This window comes from Anomaloglossus baeobatrachus, chromosome 1 (genome assembly GCF_048569485.1).
Source record: "Anomaloglossus baeobatrachus isolate aAnoBae1 chromosome 1, aAnoBae1.hap1, whole genome shotgun sequence".
NCBI lineage: Eukaryota > Metazoa > Chordata > Amphibia > Anura > Aromobatidae > Anomaloglossus > Anomaloglossus baeobatrachus.
This window is the reverse complement of record NC_134353.1, coordinates 945,560,593-945,582,522: the sequence shown is the minus strand read 5'-3', so window position 1 is coordinate 945,582,522 and position 21,930 is coordinate 945,560,593. Positions and strand designations below refer to the sequence as shown.

General features: G+C 50.0%; 1 protein-coding gene across 1 annotated transcript in view; it reads left to right on the top strand.

Moving 5' to 3' along the window:
- Positions 1-21,290, top strand: part of C7 (complement C7) — a 68,683-nt gene extending 47,393 nt beyond the window's left edge. The window contains exons 11-18 of the mRNA XM_075343718.1: positions 6,257-6,485; positions 6,776-6,953; positions 11,444-11,531; positions 11,754-11,886; positions 15,610-15,801; positions 18,323-18,419; positions 18,572-18,756; positions 21,017-21,290. Coding sequence (XP_075199833.1) covers positions 6,257-6,485; positions 6,776-6,953; positions 11,444-11,531; positions 11,754-11,886; positions 15,610-15,801; positions 18,323-18,419; positions 18,572-18,756; positions 21,017-21,189 — 1,275 coding nt within the window. The 3' untranslated portion in view covers positions 21,190-21,290. The remainder of the gene's footprint in view (positions 1-6,256; positions 6,486-6,775; positions 6,954-11,443; positions 11,532-11,753; positions 11,887-15,609; positions 15,802-18,322; positions 18,420-18,571; positions 18,757-21,016) is intronic.
- Positions 21,291-21,930: the final 640 nt, after the last annotated feature.

The following is a 21,930-nucleotide window of genomic DNA, read 5'->3' as shown; positions in this document are numbered from 1 at the left end:
GTCACTAGATCCATGATGTGGCACATAGTTTAAATCCTCCGGGTCAATATCGGCGGGATCCTCATCGTCCTCTGCATCATTCTGGGCATCCCAATGGACTAATTTCTGGATCAAGGCTGACCGAGTCTCAGCGTTCCAGTAGATAATCTTTCGCCTCTGGCACAGATCCTGTAGCATCCATTTACTGCAGCGGTCGTAACTCCTCTCTTGTCCTTGTCCCATGGCTGAGCTGGTGGGGTTGGACATGGCAGCGTCCGAAACCTGAATGCCTCCCCTATGGCCTGCTGGGTATGCTTATGTGCCTCCCTGGTTGTTGAGCCCTGGACGGTGTCCGAAAACACCAGTCCACTGCAGCTCCCCTGGGTAAACCAGGCTGAGTAGTATCCCACTGCTGCCACCAATTGTGGAGACACGGGGCTCAGTGGGCGCTCTCGTCCACTAAAACCCGCCGCCTTTAGAAAGACAGCGTGGCTCAGGGCTCATCCCAACTGAATGCCGGCCTCCTTAACCGTGGGCGTAACACTACTCAGACAACACAGGGTGAGGGAACCACAATAATTAGACTTTATTGGATCCCCAAACAATTAACAGCACATAATACATAACCAGCAAAACACACAAATGTAACAGGCAACAGAGTCTCACCCTTCCGCTGGCTCACCAGGGATTTAGAATGTCCATGCCTCACAGGTTCCAAGCTGTCTGAGGTTTGCAAAGTCTGTAACAGGTGACTGAACTGTCCCAACCTGAGTGTCCTCCTTAGGTAGTCCTGGTTTGATGATAAAATCCTGGCAGCCGGAGTCGAAATCCCTAGGCTGTGGATATGGTCTCCAACCGGATCCGGAGTCCCTAGATTGAAGCCATAAGATGTCCTGATCCTCCAGTCAGCTCCAAAGAGCTTAGACTGAATCCATCAACCATCAACAACCTGGTGGCTTAAAGAAGTCCTCTCTTATAGCCACAGCCCTCCCCCTGGACACACTGCGTCCTCATCCATTGGTTGGACAAGATTGCTTCTCCCATTGGACGAATTTCAAGCTACATGGACAATGCTCATTCAAATGATGTGCTTAGAAAGGCTGAGGGTGTACATGTAAACTGGGAGCCACTAGACAATGGCTACTAAGGTAATTACATTATCAATACACAACTACAATACAAGGGTTACTGAAAATGTCTGGAGAACAATAGTCTAGCTTTCAGTGGCCAACACAATTACATTGAGTCAACAAGAGTCTTGTAAAAACAATGAGGGACTTCTCCCCCATCTATAGACAATCTATCATGCTGTCTGGCTGGATTTTAAGAAACGTTAACCCATGAGAGTCCATGTCGTCACATTCACCATGTCCTGCGCGTGAGCTGTCATCAGCAGATCTTCTCTCCCAGCACTACCGCAAAGGTTAACTATATCAGCGCGCTGGAGACGCCGATATAGTTAACAGTAGCGAAGCTCCGGGTGGGCCCCCTCTGAGCATGAGAAGAGCCAGCAGGCATCGGGCCCCCCAAACCTGCTGGGCCCGATCGCGGTGGCGACCTCTGTGACTGCCGTTGTTACTCCCCTGGTGAGGAACCTTTTGCTCGGAGATGCTTGAGGAGGTCCTGCCCCGAGAAAGCCAACTTATATCACGAACAGTCCATCCTGACCCATTACCTCTTTGGCTTGGGGCCTTGTCACTACCGTCCCATCCTATGGGTCCTCTCTGGATTGGGGCCACTTTGCTGGATGATCGTTCTCTAGTTACGATGGCATCTCTCAATCTGTGTCTTGATGAACACTCTCATATCACACTATCTCACTCCAGTCTGTTTGTCCTAGTTGCCACGAGTCATCCACTACCTTGATGACTTCTCAGACTGTATGTAGGTACTAGCCATCAGTAGGGCCCTATCTGAAGTTGTGCAGGAAACTGTCACTTACACTAAAGCCTTGCTCCTCCCATATAAACACTATTAATACCTTGTATATGTATTACTACAGATCATGTTACTTTCTCAATATACCTAATAGTGCTATACATTATATATATCACAACACATTATCACCACATTACATCACAGCTCACATTATAGATTATGTACAAAAACACATGGCACAATTCGCATGACAATACGGTTGCATGTCCTACATTCCTCGTCTCTTTAACAATGGTCATCCTCAACCATTCGACGGCCTAGAATACACCAATGTAACATCACTTGAAACATGAAAAATAACGGTCTATTGGGGAGAGTGGGTGATATCGTCTCCTCCCGAGTGGACTGTCCCAATAAGCCATCTCCCACCACCACTGGTATTTCATGCCCCATGATGAACGTCAACAAGGTCCAAACCCCACAGTTCTGCACAGTCAGGCTCATATATCCAAAGCTACATCCCTTGGGCCCACCCAGCCGAAGATGAGAAGCAGCTGGTGACCCTTCCTCTTGGACGGTTTTGATCTTGGACACTTTCAGGACTGTGGGGGCTTTTGTGGGAGCTCTGATCACAATTACACAGAAGAATTTGCAGAGTTTTGAAAACAGCTCTGGATGGCAGTAGAGAAAACAACATGAATTTACCAAACTTTTTTTCTAGACTTAGACGTAAATATTCCTTAGCCAGAGACACAACTTTTATCCACCTGACAAAGAAGGATAAGCCAAGGACGTAAATGTGTCTTGCCGCCACTGTCTGATGCGTCTTAGTAACCTTCTCCTGTTATCCTGCAGTGTTCTCGTGTGAAGACAAGTACAAGATCAGACAATGATTTATGTACCCAACAGTTCTACAAAAAATAATGTATATAAACATCTTAAAGGCAACGGTAACCCATAGATAGGGATCTGTCAGATAAAGTACAGTGCCCTTCTGCTGGTCAGCCCGGACAATGGGGAAACAATCATGATGCGGTTCATGCAAAATTGGTTTATCTTTATTTTTTGGGTTTTTTTTCTCTTTAAAGTTGCAGTTTTGCACCTCTCTACAAGCCCTTTACATTTGCCCCTCTGTCCCCACAAACACAGAGCATTAAAGCAATATGATAGAGGAAAAGCAAACGCAGCACCAACCGTCCAACATGTGGTCAACGTGACAAGAAAGCAGTAAGTGCCACCGTCAGGGGCGGATTATAAGTAGCCAGGGCCACAGGTGGCTTAGACGGCAAGGGTCCCCCAGCCTGATGTATCATGTGTCATGTCAAACATATAGCATGAGCCCCACATAGCCTCATATATACAGCATGAGCCCCCACATAGCCTCCTATATGCAGTATGAGTCCCCAGATAGATTCCTATATACAGTATGAGCTCCCACATAGCTTCCTATATACAGCATGAGCCCCCACATAGTGTCGCGGGCGGAGGAGGGGACGCTGCGCTCACCCACTGCTCGGGTCCGGCTGCTGCTGCTCGGTGGTGGCTCGAGCGGTAGGCCGGATCCCGGGGACTCGAGCGGCGTTCCTCGCCCGTGAGTGAAAAGGGGAATGTTTGTGGTTTAGGGATATTGTCCGTGACGCCACTCACGGTTGTGGTGAGGTTGTGACACCACCGCTGCTCTGGATGGGGATCCCGGGAGCGGTGACAGGGAGCAGCTTGGATGTTGGTTCTCCCCTCCGTGGGTAGGGGGTTGGTTGTCCCGGGGCCTGGTGATGGGGTAGGGATGGTTGGCAGGCGGGTTACGGGGCCTGGCGAGGTGCAGGGTCGCAGGGGCAGCGCTGTGCCGCACGGCACGGTGGTACTCACTCAGCCAATGATGACTACAAAGTCTCCGGTAAAACAAACGGCTGGATGGACGGGTCCCACAGACGGCTGTGGTGTTTCTCCTCCCGGCAGGTTGATGGTGACTGCCTTTCCCTGCACCTGTGTAGTGTATATGGTTCCAATGGGTTCCCACCGGTACCCGCTCCCCAGCTTGGATGGGTGCTGAATGAGCCCCTTTTGCCCGCCGGCTCTGGCCCTGGGAACTGTAGCCTTGGCGGTGACTGTGTTTCCCTCTACGGTTTGAGCTGTTGCCTTCAATCGGGTCTTGGCTGCTGGGAAACCCCGGAGGTTCCCTTCGCTAACAGATTTGACCGGTTTTACGGCGACTCCAAGCCTGGTCGGGGTCCGTAGGCCCTGCCGAATGGTGCTGCCTTCTCTTTGCTCTCCGATCCGGTACCGCCGGGCCACCGCCCGCCCACGGTCCTTTCGGTTTGCTCCAATTAGCCTCTCCTGCAGACGGTCATTACCGTCTGCCAACCTTGCTGTTTGTGCCCGGGCCACACACCCGGACACAGTCAGTCTCCTCTACTGCCACTTCTCTTCCTCCTCCTCAACTCCTCTCCAAAACTGATCTGACTCCTTTTCCCGCCTCCAGGACTGTGAACTCGGTGGGCGGCACCAACCGCCTGGCCCACCCCCTGGTGTGGACATCAGCCCCTGGAGGAAGGCAACAAGGATTTTGTGTCTGGCTTCGGTGTGCCTAACCGGGGGTGTGGGGTGTGTTGGTGTAGTGCTTGTGACGACCAGGCTTGTCCAGGGTCCCACAATAGCCTCCTATATGCAGTATGAGCCCTCACATAGCCTCCTATATACAGTATGAGCCCCCACATAGCCTCCTATATACAGTATGAGCCCCCACATAGCCTCCTATATACAGCATGAGCCCTCACATAGCCTCTTATATACAGTATGAGCCCCCACAAGCCTCATATATAAAGCATGAGCCCCCGCATAGCCTCCTATATGTAGTATGAGCCCCCACATAGCCTCCTATATACAGCATGAGCCCCCACATAGCCTCCTATATACAGCAGGGGCCCCCACATAGCCTCCTATATACAGCATGAGCCCCCCCACAAGCCTTATATATACAGTATAAGCCCCCACATAGCCTCCTATATGCACTATGAGCCCCCACATAGCCTCCTATATGCGGTATGAGCCCCAACATAGCCTCCTATATAGATTATGAGCCGCCACATAACCTCCTATATACAGTATGAGCCCCCACATAACCTTCTATATACAGTATGAGCCCCCACATAGCCTTCTATATACAGTATGAGCCCCTACATAGCCTTTTATATACAGTATGAGCCCCCACATAGCCTCCTATATACAGTATGAGCCCCCACATTGCCTCCTATATACAGTATGAGCCCCCACATTGCCTCCTATATACAGTATGAGCCCCCACATAGCCTCCTATATACAGTATGAGCTGCCACATAGCCACCTATCAACAGTATGAGCCCCCATATTGCCTCCTATATATAGTATGAGCTCCCACATAGCTTCCTGTATACAGTACAAGCCCTCACATAGCCTCCTATATACAGTATGATCCCTCACATAGCCTCCTATATGCATTGAGCCCCCACAAGCCTCATATATACAGCATGAGCCCCCACATAGCCTCCTATATACAGTATGAGCCACCACATAGCCTCCTATATAAAGTATGAGCCACCACATAGCCTCCTATATACAGCATGAGCCACCACATAGGCTCCTATATACAGTATGAGCCCCCACATAGCCTCCTATATACAGTATGAGCCCCCACATAGCCTCCTATATACAGCATGAGCCACCACATAGCCTCCTATATACAGTATGAGCCACCACATAGCCTCCTATATACAGTATGAGCCCCCACATAGCCTCCTATATACAGTATGAGCCCCCACATAGCCTCCTATATACAGCATGAGCCCCCACATAGCCTCCTATATACAATATGATCCCCACATAGCCTCCTATATATAGCATTAGCCCCGCATAACATCCTATATACAGCATGAGCCCCACATAGCCTCCTATATAGAGCAAGGTGAGTATGTGATGCCACACTAAACATGATAATGAGGGATATCTGGCCTTGGGCCCCCACCGAGCACCGGACCCCAAGCGGTAGCTAGGATTGCTCTCTACACCATAGAGAGCGGCTGTTAATGGGGCAACTAAAATACACCGGACCTTTTTTCTATCCGTTTTCCGTTCTAGGCTTATCACTAAGGATCACTTACAATCCCAAGAGGAACCGATCACCAAGTGATCAGTTTTCCAGCAGCGCCCCCAGAGGGGGAAATAAAGTATTACACACATCTCATTATAATCAATGGAGTCTCAATATTACGCATACACGAGCTGGGTCCTCCATATAAGGATCCTATATGGTTATGTGTGATATTGCAGCTCAACCTCATTCATTTCAATGGAAAAGAGCTGTAATACCACATACAACCCATGGACAGGGGTGGCGCTAGATATATATATTTTTTTTGTTTTTTAGCTTGCTCCATTACATGAGTTGGTGAAGGAAGTGCCATGTTACTCGGTGAAAAGGCTGTACCTGAAGCGAGCCATAGAGGAGTACATGAATGAGGACAGTTCTTGTCGGTGTCAGCCGTGCCAGAACAATGGGCTGCCGGTGGTGGAGGGTACGAAGTGTACGTGCCACTGTAGGCCATACACATTCGGTGCTGCCTGTGAAAGCGGCTTCCTGGCTCCGGACGATCCCGGTAAGAGTCACTATCTTTCTTTTTTTGTGCATTCATTTTGTGAGACACTGCGCCCAATGGCTGCACCTGGTATTACAGCTCCATTCTAATCTGCAATACCAGGCACGGCCACTAAAAGAAGTGTGGCGCTGTGTCTGCAAGATTCAACCCCCGGCCAAATACTGATGGTCTCACTAGGACGTTCTGATGTTATGCAGAAGATGAGAAATATGCGTTATGTGACAATCTGCAGAGAATTCATGTATAGGTGTCTCCACTATCGATCACTCACGTCTCTCGCCTTCTGCTAGGCGTCATCGATGGTAACTGGGGCTGCTGGACGTCCTGGAGCGCCTGCGCTGGGAGCGCTGGGAGGCGGGTGAGGAGCCGCATCTGTAATAACCCGGCCCCCGGGACCGGTGGGAAACGCTGCACAGGAGACTCCATAGAAAGCCAGAAATGTGAAGAGGACGAGTTACAGGATTTAAGGTACGGACCATCTGTGAAATCCAGGGGGGGAGGGGGTTCAGGTCTGGTCTGGCACCTGTTACTCGTCATCGGGCCGGTGTGGAGGTCTGGGATGTCGTGGTTGCCCGCCCGGTTTTGTGCCCCGAGGTGTCCACAATAAAAGGGGAAAGATAGGAGGTTGTTGTCGTGACGCCACCTGTGGTATGCTGCCAGGGAATAAGCCGTCTATATGGCACTGTGCTTCAGGCACTGTGTTGGTCAGGGAGACGTGCAATCTCTCCTTCCCGGCAGATTCTGGAAGACCAGCTTGAAGAATGATCTTCCTTGGGGTCCTGCACCCTGTGTGGCACCGGTCCAGAGGAAGCAATGAAGCTCTCCCCTTGGCAACTGTATGAACGCCTGTGTCCCACCAGAGCCACCCGTGAGACCATCCGCTCCCTTCTACTTCTGCTGGAGAACTCCCTAACTGATGTATTGGCTCCTGAATCCCCCTGGTGGCTGCTCTTCCCCCGGGTCCCTGTCACTAGTGGGTGGCTGCCCCACATGTTTTGAGACTACCTTAGGACCCTACCCTAGCCTGGTCCCCAGTGGGGAGGGCAACCTGGTTGTGTGTTTGAGTTGTGTAAGTGGAACCGGTACCAACCTCCTCTGGTTCCGGGTAGAGAACTGCACCTTAAATGAGGTGCAGTACCCTGTGGCAACCGAAGCCTCAGAGGCGCCACACATCCACGGCCTATTACTGGTCTCCAAAATCTGTCACTCGTTGCCCGACCCCACACTATCACAGTAACTGGATGGAAGAGACTGCGCACAGTGACTGCACAGGAGGGAGAAACTGCACACAGTGACTGCACAGGAGGGAGAAACTGCACTCATTGACTGTGCAGGAGGAAGGGACTACGCATAGTGACTGCACAGGAGGAAGAGACTGCGCACAGTGACTGCACAGGAGGGAGAAACTGCACTCATTGACTGTGCAGGAGGAAGGGACTGCACAGGAGGAAGAGACTGCACACAGTGACTGCACAGGAGGGAGAAACTGCACTCATTGACTGTGCAGGAGGAAGGGACTGCACAGGAGGAAGAGACTGCACACAGTGACTGCACAGGAGGAAAGGACTGCGCACAGTGACTGCACAGGAGGGAGAAACTGCACTCATTGACTGTGCAGGAGGAAGGGACTGCACAGGAGGAAGAGACTGCACACAGTGACTGCACAGGAGGAAGGGACTGCGCACAGTGACTGCACAGGAGGGAGAAACTGCACTCATTGACTGTGCAGGAGGAAGGGACTGCGCATAGTGACTGCACAGGAGGGACTGCGCATAGTGACTGCACAGGAGGAAGAGACTGCACACAGTGACTGGACAAGAGGAAGAGACTGCACAGGAGGAAGAGACTGCGCACAGTGACTGCACAGGAGGAAGAGACTGCACAGGAGGAAGAGACTGCGCACAGTGACTGCACAGGAGGAAGAGACTGCACACAGTGACTGCACAGGAGGGAGAGACTGCACAGGAGGAAGAGACTGCGCACAGTGACTGCACAGGAGGAAGAGACTGCACAGGAGGAAGAGACTGCACACAGTGACTGCACAGGAGGGAGAGACTGCACAGGAGGAAGAGACTGCACACAGTGACTGCACAGGAGGGAGAGACTGCACAGGAGGAAGAGACTGCGCACAGTGACTGCACAGAAGGAAGAGACTGCACACAGTGACTGCGCAGGAGGGAGAGACTGCACAGGAGGAATAGACTGCGCACAGTGACTGCACAGGAGGAAGAGACTGCACAGGAGGAAGAGACTGCGCACAGTGACTGCACAGGAGGAAGAGACTGCACACAGTGACTGTACAGGAGGGAGAGACTGCACAGGAGGAAGAGACTGCGCACAGTGACTGCACAGGAGGAAGAGACTGCACACAGTGACTGCACAGGAGGGAGAGACTGCACAGGAGGAAGAGACTGCACACAGTGACTGCACAGGAGGAAGAGACTGCACACAGTGACTGCACAGGAGGAAGAGACTGCACACAGTGACTGCACAGGAGGAAGAGACTGCACACAGTGACTGCACAGGAGGAAGAGACTGCACACAGTGACTGCACAGGAGGAAGAGACTGCACACAGTGACTGCACAGGAGGGAGAGACTGCACAGGAGGAAGAGACTGCGCACAGTGACTGCACAGGAGGAAGAGTACAGGATGTTTAGCTCACATAATGTTGTTTACACAGGATACAATTGTATCCACTCTGGACAACGCTCTGCAAGCTAAATATATCAGATATCTCTGCTGGATTGTTATAATGTATCTGGAGTCCGGGGTGTTTAGCTCACAGAGTGTTGTCTGCACTGGATACAATGTATCAGAGGAGAGCAGGGCCGCTGTGTGTAGTGTTACTGCCTCTGAATGGAAATAAGATTGCTCTCATTGACTGACAGCAAGCAGAGATCTTGAAAACTGTGACAAATGGAAACATGAATTTTTTTTTAAGGTTTTCTCCAGGTTTTTATCATTATCAGACTTCCCGGGGGTCTCAGGGTGATTGTTATCAGACTCCCGGGGGTCTCAGGGTGATTGTTATCAGACTCCCGGGGGTCTCGGGGTCTCCTTGCAGGCGCTGCTGCTGATTTCTTGGTTCTTTGCTGTCGTTTCTTCCTTATTTTCCGCTCATCTTGCCTTGTTTTGTGTCTTCCACGTGACGACTCGTACATGAAACGCTCACCTGTTCTGACAACTGTCACTGCCACTTAGTCGCTGACTGGACAAAGGATTTCATCATCTACCTGAAATGCACATCACAGATTTACACAGAGGTCACCGCCGCCCCCGGGACTCGTCCTGAACTCTGTGTGTTAGCAGTTGTTATAGTCTTAGAATGTTCTACAATCCCCATCATCATCGCCATCAGTGCAGAAGTGCGGGTCTCACACACTGCAGCTCAGGACCTGTGCACCATGTTACAGTATTATACAGATCTATAGCAATAGAGCTGAGCTGCAGTACCAGACTCCGCCTGCAGTCTGGGGAGGCGCTGCTGTTGCAAGAAAGCAGCAATACTTTACTAATCCTGGACAACTGCTGTGAAGATGAGAGTACAGCATCCATATCGCATACTAAGTGTAAATTATTGCTGGCGGTGCCATGTGATCGGCCGCAGGCGCCATTGTACTCTTTATTGCTGTCATTTAAAGGGATCTGTCATGCCTTAAGAAGACCTAGGTAAAAGACATGAATGTGAATTGAAAATGATTACTCCCTTGTATGACGTACAGTTCAAACCAGACTTTTACATCCACTATCTATAAAGACACATCTGCAGGTTTTTCCCTCCGCTCTCTATACAGACACATCTGCAGGTTTTTCTCGCTATCTGAGATGAAATCAGAATAAACATTTCCCGTTTTCGGTCAATTGGGAACCAAAATTATTTCTATTTGCCAGAGGCGGGTTCTGTGTACCAGAGATGATCGTGCTTTGGTCAGACATGTGTATATCAACCCAAGAACAAAAGCAAAAAGACCTTGTGAGGATGCTGGCGGAAGCTGGTAAGATTGTGTCATTATCCACAGTGAAGCGAGTACTGTATCAACATGGGCTGAAAGGCCGCTCTGCCAGGAAGAAGCCATTACTCCAAAAGAAACAAAAAAAGCCAGATTAATGTTTGCAAATGCACACAGGGACACAGACCTTAATTTTTGGAGACGTCCTGTGATCTGACGAAACTAATATTGAACTGTTTGGCCATAATGACCATCGTTACGTTTGGAGGAAAAGGGGAGAAGCTTTGAAGCCTAAGAACACCATCCCATCTGTGACACACGGGGATAGCAGCATCATCTTGTTGGGTTGTTTTGCTGCAGGTTTGACTGGTGCACTTTACAATATAGATGGCATCATCAGGAAATAAGATTCTGTGGCAATACTGAAGAACATCTCAAGACATGAGCCAGGAACTTAAAGCTTTGGTGGAAATGGTCTTCCAAATAGACAATGACCCGAAGCTACTGCCAAACTGGTTACAAAGTGGCTTAAGGATAACAAAGTCAATGTTTTGGAGTGGCCATCACAAAGCCCTGATCTCAATCATATGGAAAATGTAAATGCTGAAAAGGCCGGTGCAAGCAGCAACCTCCAAACATGGCCCAGCTACACCAGATCTGTGAGGAGGAATTGGCCCAAATTCCACCAACTATTGTGAGAAGCTTGTGGAAGGATCCAAAATGTGTCACCCAAGTCTGTCTGTCTGTCTGTCTGTCTCTCTCTCGAAAAACCTGCAGTTGTGTCTTTATAGAGAGGAGGGAAACTGAGGGTTTACACTGTATGTTCTTCAATTGAAGGATTCTGCACTAAGCCTGTGGAGCGGAGAGAGTCAGTCCCCTGTACAGCAGATATGACCTCCTGTGACTACATCACCCACACAGGGAATACAATGCATAATACTTATATTGTAAAACACCAAGGAATTAATGGCGCTATAATAATAAATAATGATCATCATCTCTGCAGGATTGTGGAGCCACACTGCTTCGATATCAAGATCCTACCAACCGAGTTCTGCGGAGCCCCCCCGCGGCTGAAGAACGGACACATCCAGGTACCACGTCCCGCACCGTCTGCTAGAATATTTGATAATTGCTACAAAAGGTGATAAGATGCGGACCACCCGACCACCAGACCAGCCGCGACAAAGCTAGTCAGTTGTTATACAGCAGAAGTGGAATCATCTGCAATACCAGGAGTAACCTGTGGACAAATGGGGCGCTATTTCTTTCCTTAATGCTGTATATCATTACTAAGTGTCTATTTTCCTGGGCAGGACGATGAGGGGACTCACCATGTCGGTAAACGAATAATCTACACCTGCGACCTCGGCTACACGATGGTGGGAGATCCGATCGCTGAGTGTAACCCGGACCTTCAGTGGAAAGTCAATGCCATGCAGTGCAGGCGTGAGTACAGACTATATGCTACACTGCTGCCACGTTACTCCATACTGCTGATAGAAGCCCCCCTGATGGCAGCCCCCTGATGGCAGCCCCCTAAAGCAGCCCCCTGATGGCAGCCCCCTAATAGCAGCCCCTTGGTGGCAGCTCCCTGATAGCAGCCACCTGATGGTGGCCTCCCTGATGGCGGTGGTGGTCTTGGGTATGGCCTCTACTGATACCCCCGCTGACAGAACTGCATGATGGTCAGTGCCAGAACATCTGCTGCAAAAATGTCAATGTAATTCCAAATAAATGCGGGTTCTAGAGGCACCTGATCTCCGCTCCTCACTGTCACTGTATCTTCTCAGGGGTATTGTGTCCGGTCCCTGATCTCCGCTCCTCACTGTCACTATATCTTCTCAGGGGTATTGTGTCCGGTTCCTGATCTCCGCTCCTCACTGTCACTATATCTTCTCAGGGGTATTGTGTCCGGTCCCTGATCTCCGCTCCTCACTGTCACTGTATCTTCTCAGGGGTCTTGTGTCCGGCTCCTGATCTCCGCTCCTCACTGTCACTGTATCTTCTCAGGGGCATTGTGTCCGGTTCCTGATCTCCGCTCCTCACTGTCACTGTATCTTCTCAGGGGCATTGTGTCCGGTTCCTGATCTCTGCTCCTCACTGTCACTGTATCTTCTCAGGGGCATTGTGTCCGGTTCCTGATCTCCGCTCCTCACTGTCACTGTATCTTCTCAGGGGCATTGTGTCCGGTTCCTGATCTCCGCTCCTCACTGTCACTGTATCTTCTCAGGGGTATTGTGTCCAGATCCTGATCTCTGCTCCTCACTGTCACTATATCTTCTCAGGGGTATTGGGTCCGGTTCCTGATCTCCGCTCCTCACTGTCACTGTATCTTCTCAGGGGTATTGTGTCCGGTTCCTGATCTCCGCTCCTCACTGTCACTGTATCTTCTCAGTGGTATTGTGTCCGGTTCCTGATATCCGCTCCTCACTGTCACTGTATCTTCTCAGGGGTATTGTGTCCGGTTCCTGATCTCCGCTCCTCACTGTCACAGTATCTTCTCAGGTGTATTGTGTCCGGTCCCTGATCTCTGCTCCTCAATGACACTGTATCTTAGGGGTATTGTGTCCGGTTCCTGATCTCTGCTCCTCACTGTCACTGTATCTTCTCAGGGGTATTGTGTCCGGTTCCTGATCTCCGCTCCTCACTGTCACTATATCTTCTCAGGGGTATTGTGTCCGGTTCCTGATCTCTGCTCCTCACTGTCACTGTATCTTCTCAGGGGTATTGTGTCCGGTTCCTGATCTCCGCTCCTCACTGTCACAGTATCTTCTCAGGTGTATTGTGTCCGGTCCCTGATCTCTGCTCCTCAATGACACTGTATCTTAGGGGTATTGTGTCCGGTCCCTGATCTCTGCTCCTCACTGTCACTGTATCTTCTCAGGGGTATTGTGTCCGGTTCCTGATCTCCGCTCCTCACTGTCACAGTATCTTCTCAGGGGTATTGTGTCCGGTTCCTGATCTCTGCTCCTCACTGTCACTATATCTTCTCAGGGGTATTGTGTCCGGTTCCTGATCTCCGCTCCTCACTGTCACTGTATCTTCTCAGGGGTATTGTGTCCGGTTCCTGATCTCTGCTCCTCACTGTCACACTGTATCTTCTCAGGGGTATTGTGTCCAGTTCCTGATCTCCGCTCCTCACTGACACTGTATCTTCTCAGGGGTCTTGTGTCCGGCTCCTGATCTCCGCTCCCCACTGTCACTGTATCTTCTCAGTGGTATTGTGTCCGGTTCCTGATCTCCATTCCTCACTGTCACTGTATCTTCTCAGGGATATTGTGTCCGGTTCCTGATCTCCGCTCCTCACTGTCACTGTATCTTCTCAGGGGTATTGTGTCCGGTTCCTGATCTCCGCTCCTCACTGTCACTGTATCTTCTCAGGGGTATTGTGTCTGGTTCCTGATATCCGCTCCTCACTGTCACTGTATCTTCTCAGGGGTATTGTGTCTGGTTCCTGATCTCTGCTCCTCACTGTCACTGTATCTTCTCAGGGGTATTGTGTCTGGTTCCTGATCTCCGCTCCTCAATGACACTGTATCTTCTCATTGGTATTGTGTCTGGTTCCTGATCTCTGCTCCTCACTGTCACTGTATCTTCTCAGGGGTATTGTGTCTGGTTCCTGATCTCCGCTCCTCAATGACACTGTATCTTAGGGGTATTGTGTCCGGTTCCTGATCTCTGCTCCTCACTGTCACTGTATTGTCTCAGGGGTATTGTGTCCGGTTCCTGATCTCCGCTCCTCAATGACACTGTATCTTAGGGGTATTGTGTCCGGTTCCTGATCTCTGCTCCTCACTGTCACTGTATCTTCTCAGGGGTATTGTGTCCGGTTCCTGATCTCCGCTCCTCACTGTCACTGTATCTTCTTAGGGGTATTGTGTCTGGTTCCTGATCTCCGCTCCTCACTGTCACACTGTATCTTCTCAGGGGTATTGTGTCAGGTTCCTGATCTCCGCTCCTCAATGACACTGTATCTTCTCAGGGGTATTGTGTCCGGTTCCTGATCTCCGCTCCTCACTGTCACTGTATCTTCTCAGGGGTATTGTGTCCGGTTCCTGATCTCTGCTCCTCACTGTCACTGTATCTTCTCAGGGGTATTGTGTCCGGTTCCTGATCTCTGCTCCTCACTGTCACACTGTATCTTCTCAGGGGTATTGTGTCCGGTTCCTGATCTCTGCTCCTCACTGTCACACTGTATCTTCTCAGGGGTATTGTGTCCGGATCCTGATCTCCGCTCCTCACTGTCACTGTATCCTGATCTCCGCTCCTCACTGTCACTGTATCTTCTCAGGGGTATTGTGTCCGGTTCCTGATCTCTGCTCCTCACTGTCACTGTATCTTCTCAGGGGTATTGTGTCCGGTTCCTGATCTCTGCTCCTCACTGTCACACTGTATCTTCTCAGGGGTATTGTGTCCGGTTCCTGATCTCTGCTCCTCACTGTCACACTCTATCTTCTCAGGGGTATTGTGTCCGGTTCCTGATCTCCGCTCCTCACTGTCACTGTATCTTCTCAGGGGTATTGTGTCCGGATCCTGATCTCTGCTCCTCACTGTATCTTCTCAGGGGTATAGTGTCCGGTTCCTGATCTCCGCTCCTCACTGTCACTGTATCTTCTCAGTGGTATTGTGTCCGGTTCCTGATCTCCGCTCCTCACTGTCACTGTATCTTCTCAGGGGTATTGTGTCCGGTCCCTGATCTCTGCTCCTCACTGTCACTATATCTTCTCAGGGGTATTGTGTCCGGTCCCTGATCTCTGCTCCTCACTGTCACTGTATCTTCTCAGGGGTATTGTGTCCGGTTCCTGATCTCCGCTCCTCACTGTCACAGTATCTTCTCAGGGGTATTGTGTCCGGTTCCTGATCTCTGGTCCTCACTGTCACTGTATCTTCTCAGGGGTATTGTGTCCGGTTCCTGATCTCCGCTCCTCACTGTCACTGTATCTTCTCAGGGGTATTGTGTCCGGATCCTGATCTCCGCTCCTCACTGTCACTGTATCTTCTCAGGGGTATTGTGTCCGGTTCCTGATCTCCGCTCCTCACTGTCACTGTATCTTCTCAGGGGTATTGTGTCCTGTTCCTGATCTCCGCTCCTCACTGTCACTGTATCTTCTCAGGGGTATTGTGTCCGGTTCCTGATCTCCGCTCCTCACTGTCACTGTATCTTCTCAGGGGTATTGTGTCCGGTCCCTGATCTTGCCAGTAACATTAAAGCGGCTCCAGAAAAAGACTCTTATGAAATTGGGGACAAGTTGCGGTTGTCTTGTCCTCCCGGCCTGAATTTGGACGGTCCGGATGTCATTCAGTGCACAGCCAGCCTCATATGGAATCCCAGTGTAAAAAGCATCCAGTGTGCAAAGAAAGGTAAGAAGCCCAGTCACTGCGCCACTCTGCACTAGTCACTGCACTACCTGCAACCTGCACCAGTCACTGCGCCATCCTGCACCAGTCACTGCGCCACCCTGCACCAGTCACTGCGCCACCCTGCACCAGTCACTGCGCCCCTTTTACCCTGCACCAGTCACTGCGCCCCTTTTACCCTGCACCAGTCACTGCACTATCTCCCCCTGCACCAGTCACTGCACTATCTCCCCCCTGCACCAGTCACTGCATTATCTCCCCCCTGCACCAGTCACTGCACCAGTCACTGTCACTGCTCCACCCTACACCACTTGAGAAGTAGAAGAAAAGCTAGGTCATCAGGGCATAGGTGCACAGATCCTGTGCGGCATCAGGGGATTGCAGGAAAAATGGAAGAGAAAATCCATCACTCTTTAGTGGAGAAAATCGATGCATAAGTAAAAACACCTTTATTAGCAAAAATTCATTAAAAAAGTCAGAACATGGAGAGGAGAAAAAACTAACGCATTTCAAGCACAATAAGTGTTATTAGTCACAGCAGACTGATGGAATTTTATAATAAATGTGTTTTCTCATATAGAGTACATTCATTTTCTCACTAAAAAGTGCTGGATTTTCTCCTCCCTTTTACCCTACATCTCCTCCTCATTTGTCTACCACTCTATTCCTCCTCTCCATAGGGCTGCAGCGCCCGAGATTTCCTTATCATTGTACACCACACTACTTGTACTCTCCATAGCCCTGCACTGTTCTACATATCCTCCCCCTCCTCTCTTTCTCCCTCCCTACCCGTCCTCTCTAGAGTGCTGCACCACCCTACATCTCCTACTCATCTCTGTCTAGCACCCTATTTGTCCTCTCCACAGTGCTGCACCGCCCTACATCTCCTCCCTCATCTCTGTTTACCACTCTACTCTTCCTTTCCATAGTGCTGCACCAGTTTCTCTTCCTCATCTCTGTATACCACCCTACCAGTCCTCTCTACAGTGCTGCACCACCCTACATCTCCTCCTCATCCCTGTATACCACCCTACCAGTCCTCTCTACAGTGCTGCACCATGCTACATCTCCTCATCTTTGTGTACCACCTTACCAGTCCTCTCTACAGTGCTGCACCATGCTACATCTCCTCCTCATCTTTGTGTACCACCCTACCAGTCCTCTCTACAGTGCTGCACCATGCTACATCTCCTCCTCATCTTTGTGTACCACCCTACCAGTCCTTTCCACAATGCTGCACCAGTTTCTCTTCCTCATCTCTGTATACCACCCTACCATTCCTCTCTACAGTGCTGCACCGCCCTACATCTCCTACTCATCTCTATCTAGCACCCTATTTGTCCTCTCCACAGTGCTACACCGCCCTACATCTCCTCCCTCATCTCTGTTTACCACTCTACTCTTCCTTTCCATAGTGCTGCACCAGTTTCTCTTCCTCATCTCTGTATACCACCCTACCAGTCCTCTCTACAGTGCTGCACCACCCTACATCTCCTCCTCATCTTTGTCTACCACCCTACCAGTCCTTTCCACAATGCTGCACCATCCTACATCTCCTCCTCATCCCTGTATACCACCCTACCAGTCCTCTCTACAGTGCTGCACCATGCTTCATCTCCTCCTCATCTTTGTGTACCACCCTACCAGTCCTCTCTACAGTGCTGCACCACCCTACATCTCCTCCTCATCCCTGTATACCACCCTACCAGTCCTCTCCACAGTGCTGCACTGCCCTACATCTCCTCCTCATTTCTGTGTACCACATTGGCCGTCCTCTCCACAGTGCTGCACCGCCCTACATCTCCTCCTCATCCCTGTCTACCACCCTACCAGTCCTCCCCACAGTTCTGCACCACTCTGCATCTCCTCCTCATCCCTGTCTCTGAACCTCCCACTTCTGTCTCCAAAACGTTTTTCGTGCTGCACTCGCTCTCTAGAATGCACTACCCTATGCTATGCAATTATGTTTAAGGAATTGTTATGTCCTAAATTCTAATAAAGATTTCAGATGTGAGTCCCACTTACAGCCCAACTAGTGAATGGCTGGAGAGAGCCATGGTCAGCAACACACTTCCATTGTAGCGTAAATGTAAACATCCAGGGTGACATTGAGATGAATGTGATACACAGATGGCACAAGTCTTCCTATAGAGGCCCCTGCAGTGCTGCCTCCTCCGGTCTAACTCTGTGGACGTGGCTCCGGTTTGCTGTGCATTTGTGATCAGACCACTCTTATTTTTTTATCTATGGCCCATTACTGATATTGCATTTGTTACAAAGTGTTTCCTCCCTGCTGTAATGTGCCGTGACCGTGGCAGGTACATAGTCCACGGACCAACCGAGACTCCGTGATGCCACTTGTCCCATGTGGACATGGTTTCCAGCCTTGGATTAGACAGTTCAGTAAAGTCCTATTCCCCTTTGGTTCTTCCTTGTGACCTTCCCAGAGATTACAGGTGTAACCCCTACGTATTCACAGCATAACTCACGTGGCCTCCATATCTGCACCTCCCTTATATTTCAGAGACTGCAATCACCCCAAAAGTTGATGCTTCCAAATGTAAACCCTGGGAAAAGCTTCAGGAGGCTGAGTGCACCTGCAAAATGCCGTCTGAATGCGGGTAAGACACGGACTCATCACATATGACCCCCTGAAAGACTCAGCTCAGGTTTCCACAAAGTGCGTGCGCTGTATTGATTTCCTGAGCGCTCATTAAACAAATTTTATTTTCCCGCTGGATGATAATTTTTTTTAATGTTTTTTTCTTCTCAGATCTTCGCTGGATGTTTGCGCCATTGATGGCAGAACAAGCAAAAACGTGGCGCTAACCGTCTGCAAAATGCTCTCCCTCCAATGTTTGGGGAGGACATACACCCTGACCGCAGACGCCAACTGCAAATTCCCCACCAAAGCAGAGCGCGCATGTGACTCCTGCCACTTGTGGGAGACCTGCTCAGGTACAGTACCCCCATAATTTCTATATGCTGGCCTCATTGGGTACAATATCTGACTGCAGGGGTAAGCGATGGGCCGGACATTCCCAATCATGAGGTATGGGCTGTCTATGGCCCCATGACTTGAACATGAGAGGATGTTAGAGGAATGGGTGATCTTTAAATAAAGTTGAGCTGACAATCAGTGACCGGAGGGATGCACTTCAGAGCCATATACCCTGTATTGTTAGCACAAAGGCTTCTATATCTGTCCAGGAGATACCCTCACAATATATAAAGTCCAGCCAAAGCTCTGATAAAAGTTAGAACCAAAGATATTAATGGGTGGTAATTCAGCAGGTTTCGCAGAGCACCTCGTCTTCATCAGGAGTATGGAAAAAAACAACACAAAATCCTCATTAATATAGCCTGGAAGGACACCAATTCCTGGGGGTACATGATGGGGAGCAGCAAGGACTGGCACCATATGCACACAATGTGGAATTAAAGATAAAGGGTAGCAAAAAAGGGAAGAAGGGTACGGAGATGCACCATTATGGCTGACCCATTACATAGCACCAATATGAAATAGTATGTAAGTTCTAATGCAGGCGTCACACGGTACGATATATCGGGCGATATGTCGGGGTCATGTCGGTAGTGACGCACATCCGGCATTGTCTGATATATCGTAGCGTGTGACAGCGGTGAACGAGCAGAAATACTCACCTTCTCGTTCATCGTTGACACGTCGCTCACTTTCAAAAAATCGCACGTCCTGTTGTTCACCGTACCCGGGGCAGCACACATCGCTCCGTGAGACACCCCGGGAACGATGAACTGCAGCTTACCTGCGTCCCGCCGGCAATGCGGAAGGAAGGAGGTGGGCGGGATGTTACGGCCGCTCATCTCCGCCCCTCCGCTTCTATTGGGCGGCCGCTGTGTGACGTCGCAGTGACGCCGAACGTCCCTCCCCCTTCAGGAAGAGGATGTTCGCCGCCCACAGCGAGGTCGTATGGAAGGTAAGTGCGTGTGACGGGGGGTTTAACGACTTTGTGCGCCACGGACAACTAATTGCCCGTGACACACAAACGACAAGGGCGGGTGCGATCGCTCGTGCAATTGCACGATAGATTGTCCCGTGTGACACCCTCATTAGGCAACGATGTTTTCTACTTTTATATATAAATGAAAAGTTCTACAACTTTTTCATATACTGCTATGTTTCTATTTCTCACCATTTTCAGGACCTCTGCTTGCTGTCAGTGAATAATAAAATGTGCTCATTCACAGTCATTAACCCTGTACACAGCTTCTCCTGCTCTAAGCCAATACAATGTAACCAGTGTGCACAACGCTCTGTGAGCTAATCATCAGCAGCTGCACAGGTTTCTCTGCTGAATTATTACAATGTATTAGTCTGGGGTGTTTAGCTCACAGAGCGTTATCTGCACTGGATACAATGTATCAGTCTGGAGTGTGGTATATTTAGCTCACAGAGCGTTGTCTGCACTGGATACAATGTATCAGTCTGGAGTCCGGGGTGTTTAGCTCTCAGAGCATTGTCTTCACTGGATACAATGTATGAGTCTGGAGTCCGGGGCGTTTAGCTCTCAGAGCATTGTCTGCACTGGATACAATGTATCAGTCTGGAGTCTGGGGTGTTTAGCTCACAGAGCATTGTCTGCACTGGATATAATGTATCAGTCTGGAGTCCGGGGCGTTTAGCTCACAGAGCGTTGTCTGCACTGAATACAATGTATCAGTCTGGAGTCCGGGGCGTTTAGCTCACAGAGCATTGTCTGCACTGGATACAATGTATCAGTCTGGAGTCCGGGGTGTTTAGCTCACAGAGCATTGTCTGCACTGGATACAATGTATCAGTCTGTAGTCCGGGGTGTTTAGCTCACAGAGCATTGTCTGCACTGGATACAATGTATCAGTCTGGAGTCCGGGGTGTTTAGCTCACAGAGCGTTGTCTGCATTGGATACAATGTATCAGCGGAGAGGAGAATAGTCCTATTTATGAAGCAGAAAAATTGCAAATTGTGATAAATTAGAATATAAAATCCTAAATGTTATAGAACTTTTCATAAATACGGAGACTGAACTTTACACGACAGCTGGTCCTCGGTAATGCCGGCATGTTGTCTCATTCGCGGTGGATGAAATGTCAGTTGTCGCGCTATGTCACTGTCTTCCTAGGGTCACCCCATAGTCTGCGCTCTCTGTGTCGCCCCGTGCGCCCCGCATGTCAGCTGTAATTGTCACCCTCTTTGTCTAGATACATCACGCACATGCGTCTGCAGAGGAGCCGCGACCTGTGACGCCGAAGGCATCAGCATTTGTGTCCTGGTGAACGGCGAGAAGAAAACCCTGAGCGAATGTGACGCCGGGATCCTGAAATGCCAAGGGGAGGAGGTGGCGGTTGTCAGCACAAGTCCCTGCCACGTCTAGAGGAATCAGCCGCAGTGGCCGCTCCTCGCCGGGAAATGTCAGGGATTCTCATTCCGTGTCCTCATCTTCTATACCAGCTACAAAATAAAATGTGTTCATGTCGTAAACGTCTCCTCTTCACTCCAGATCATCTCATACCCGGCCAGGAGGTACGAAACGTCTGCAGAGATCAGTGTGTGTACAGTGGTAAGGTCTCCGTATTGTGTGCACAGGAATGTGCCGCCATACACTGTGCAGCCAATACACCAAGCCACAAAAAGGCCCAAACGGGAGGAGAACATGACCTCTATTTATCTGGCTGGAGAGACCGACACATTTACCTTAGGGAGAGCGGCCAAATCCTGCAGATCACTGGAAGATAATGGAGGGAGCGGCTCCCAGACTGCCCCTCCCCCGCTGAGCACCCGGCTACAATAGAAAGTCCCAACTACCAAGAGAATCTCACTGAAAAGTAGTCGTTACTGAGAAATTTTCCATGAGGTTATTTGCAAACATATCACAGAGCGAGCTCTCTGATTGGCTGACACTGTAGCAGTGCTTTTCCGCCATTATTGAAATAACGCCATAGGTCCAGGCTAAACACCAATGATTACTTAGTGACAGCTACAAATGTAACAGGCCATCACAATACACTGAGCAGTATATACAGTATGAGAATCCACATAGCCTCCTATATACAGGATGAGCCCCCACATAACCTCCTATATACAGCATGAGCCCCCACATACCCTCATATGTGCA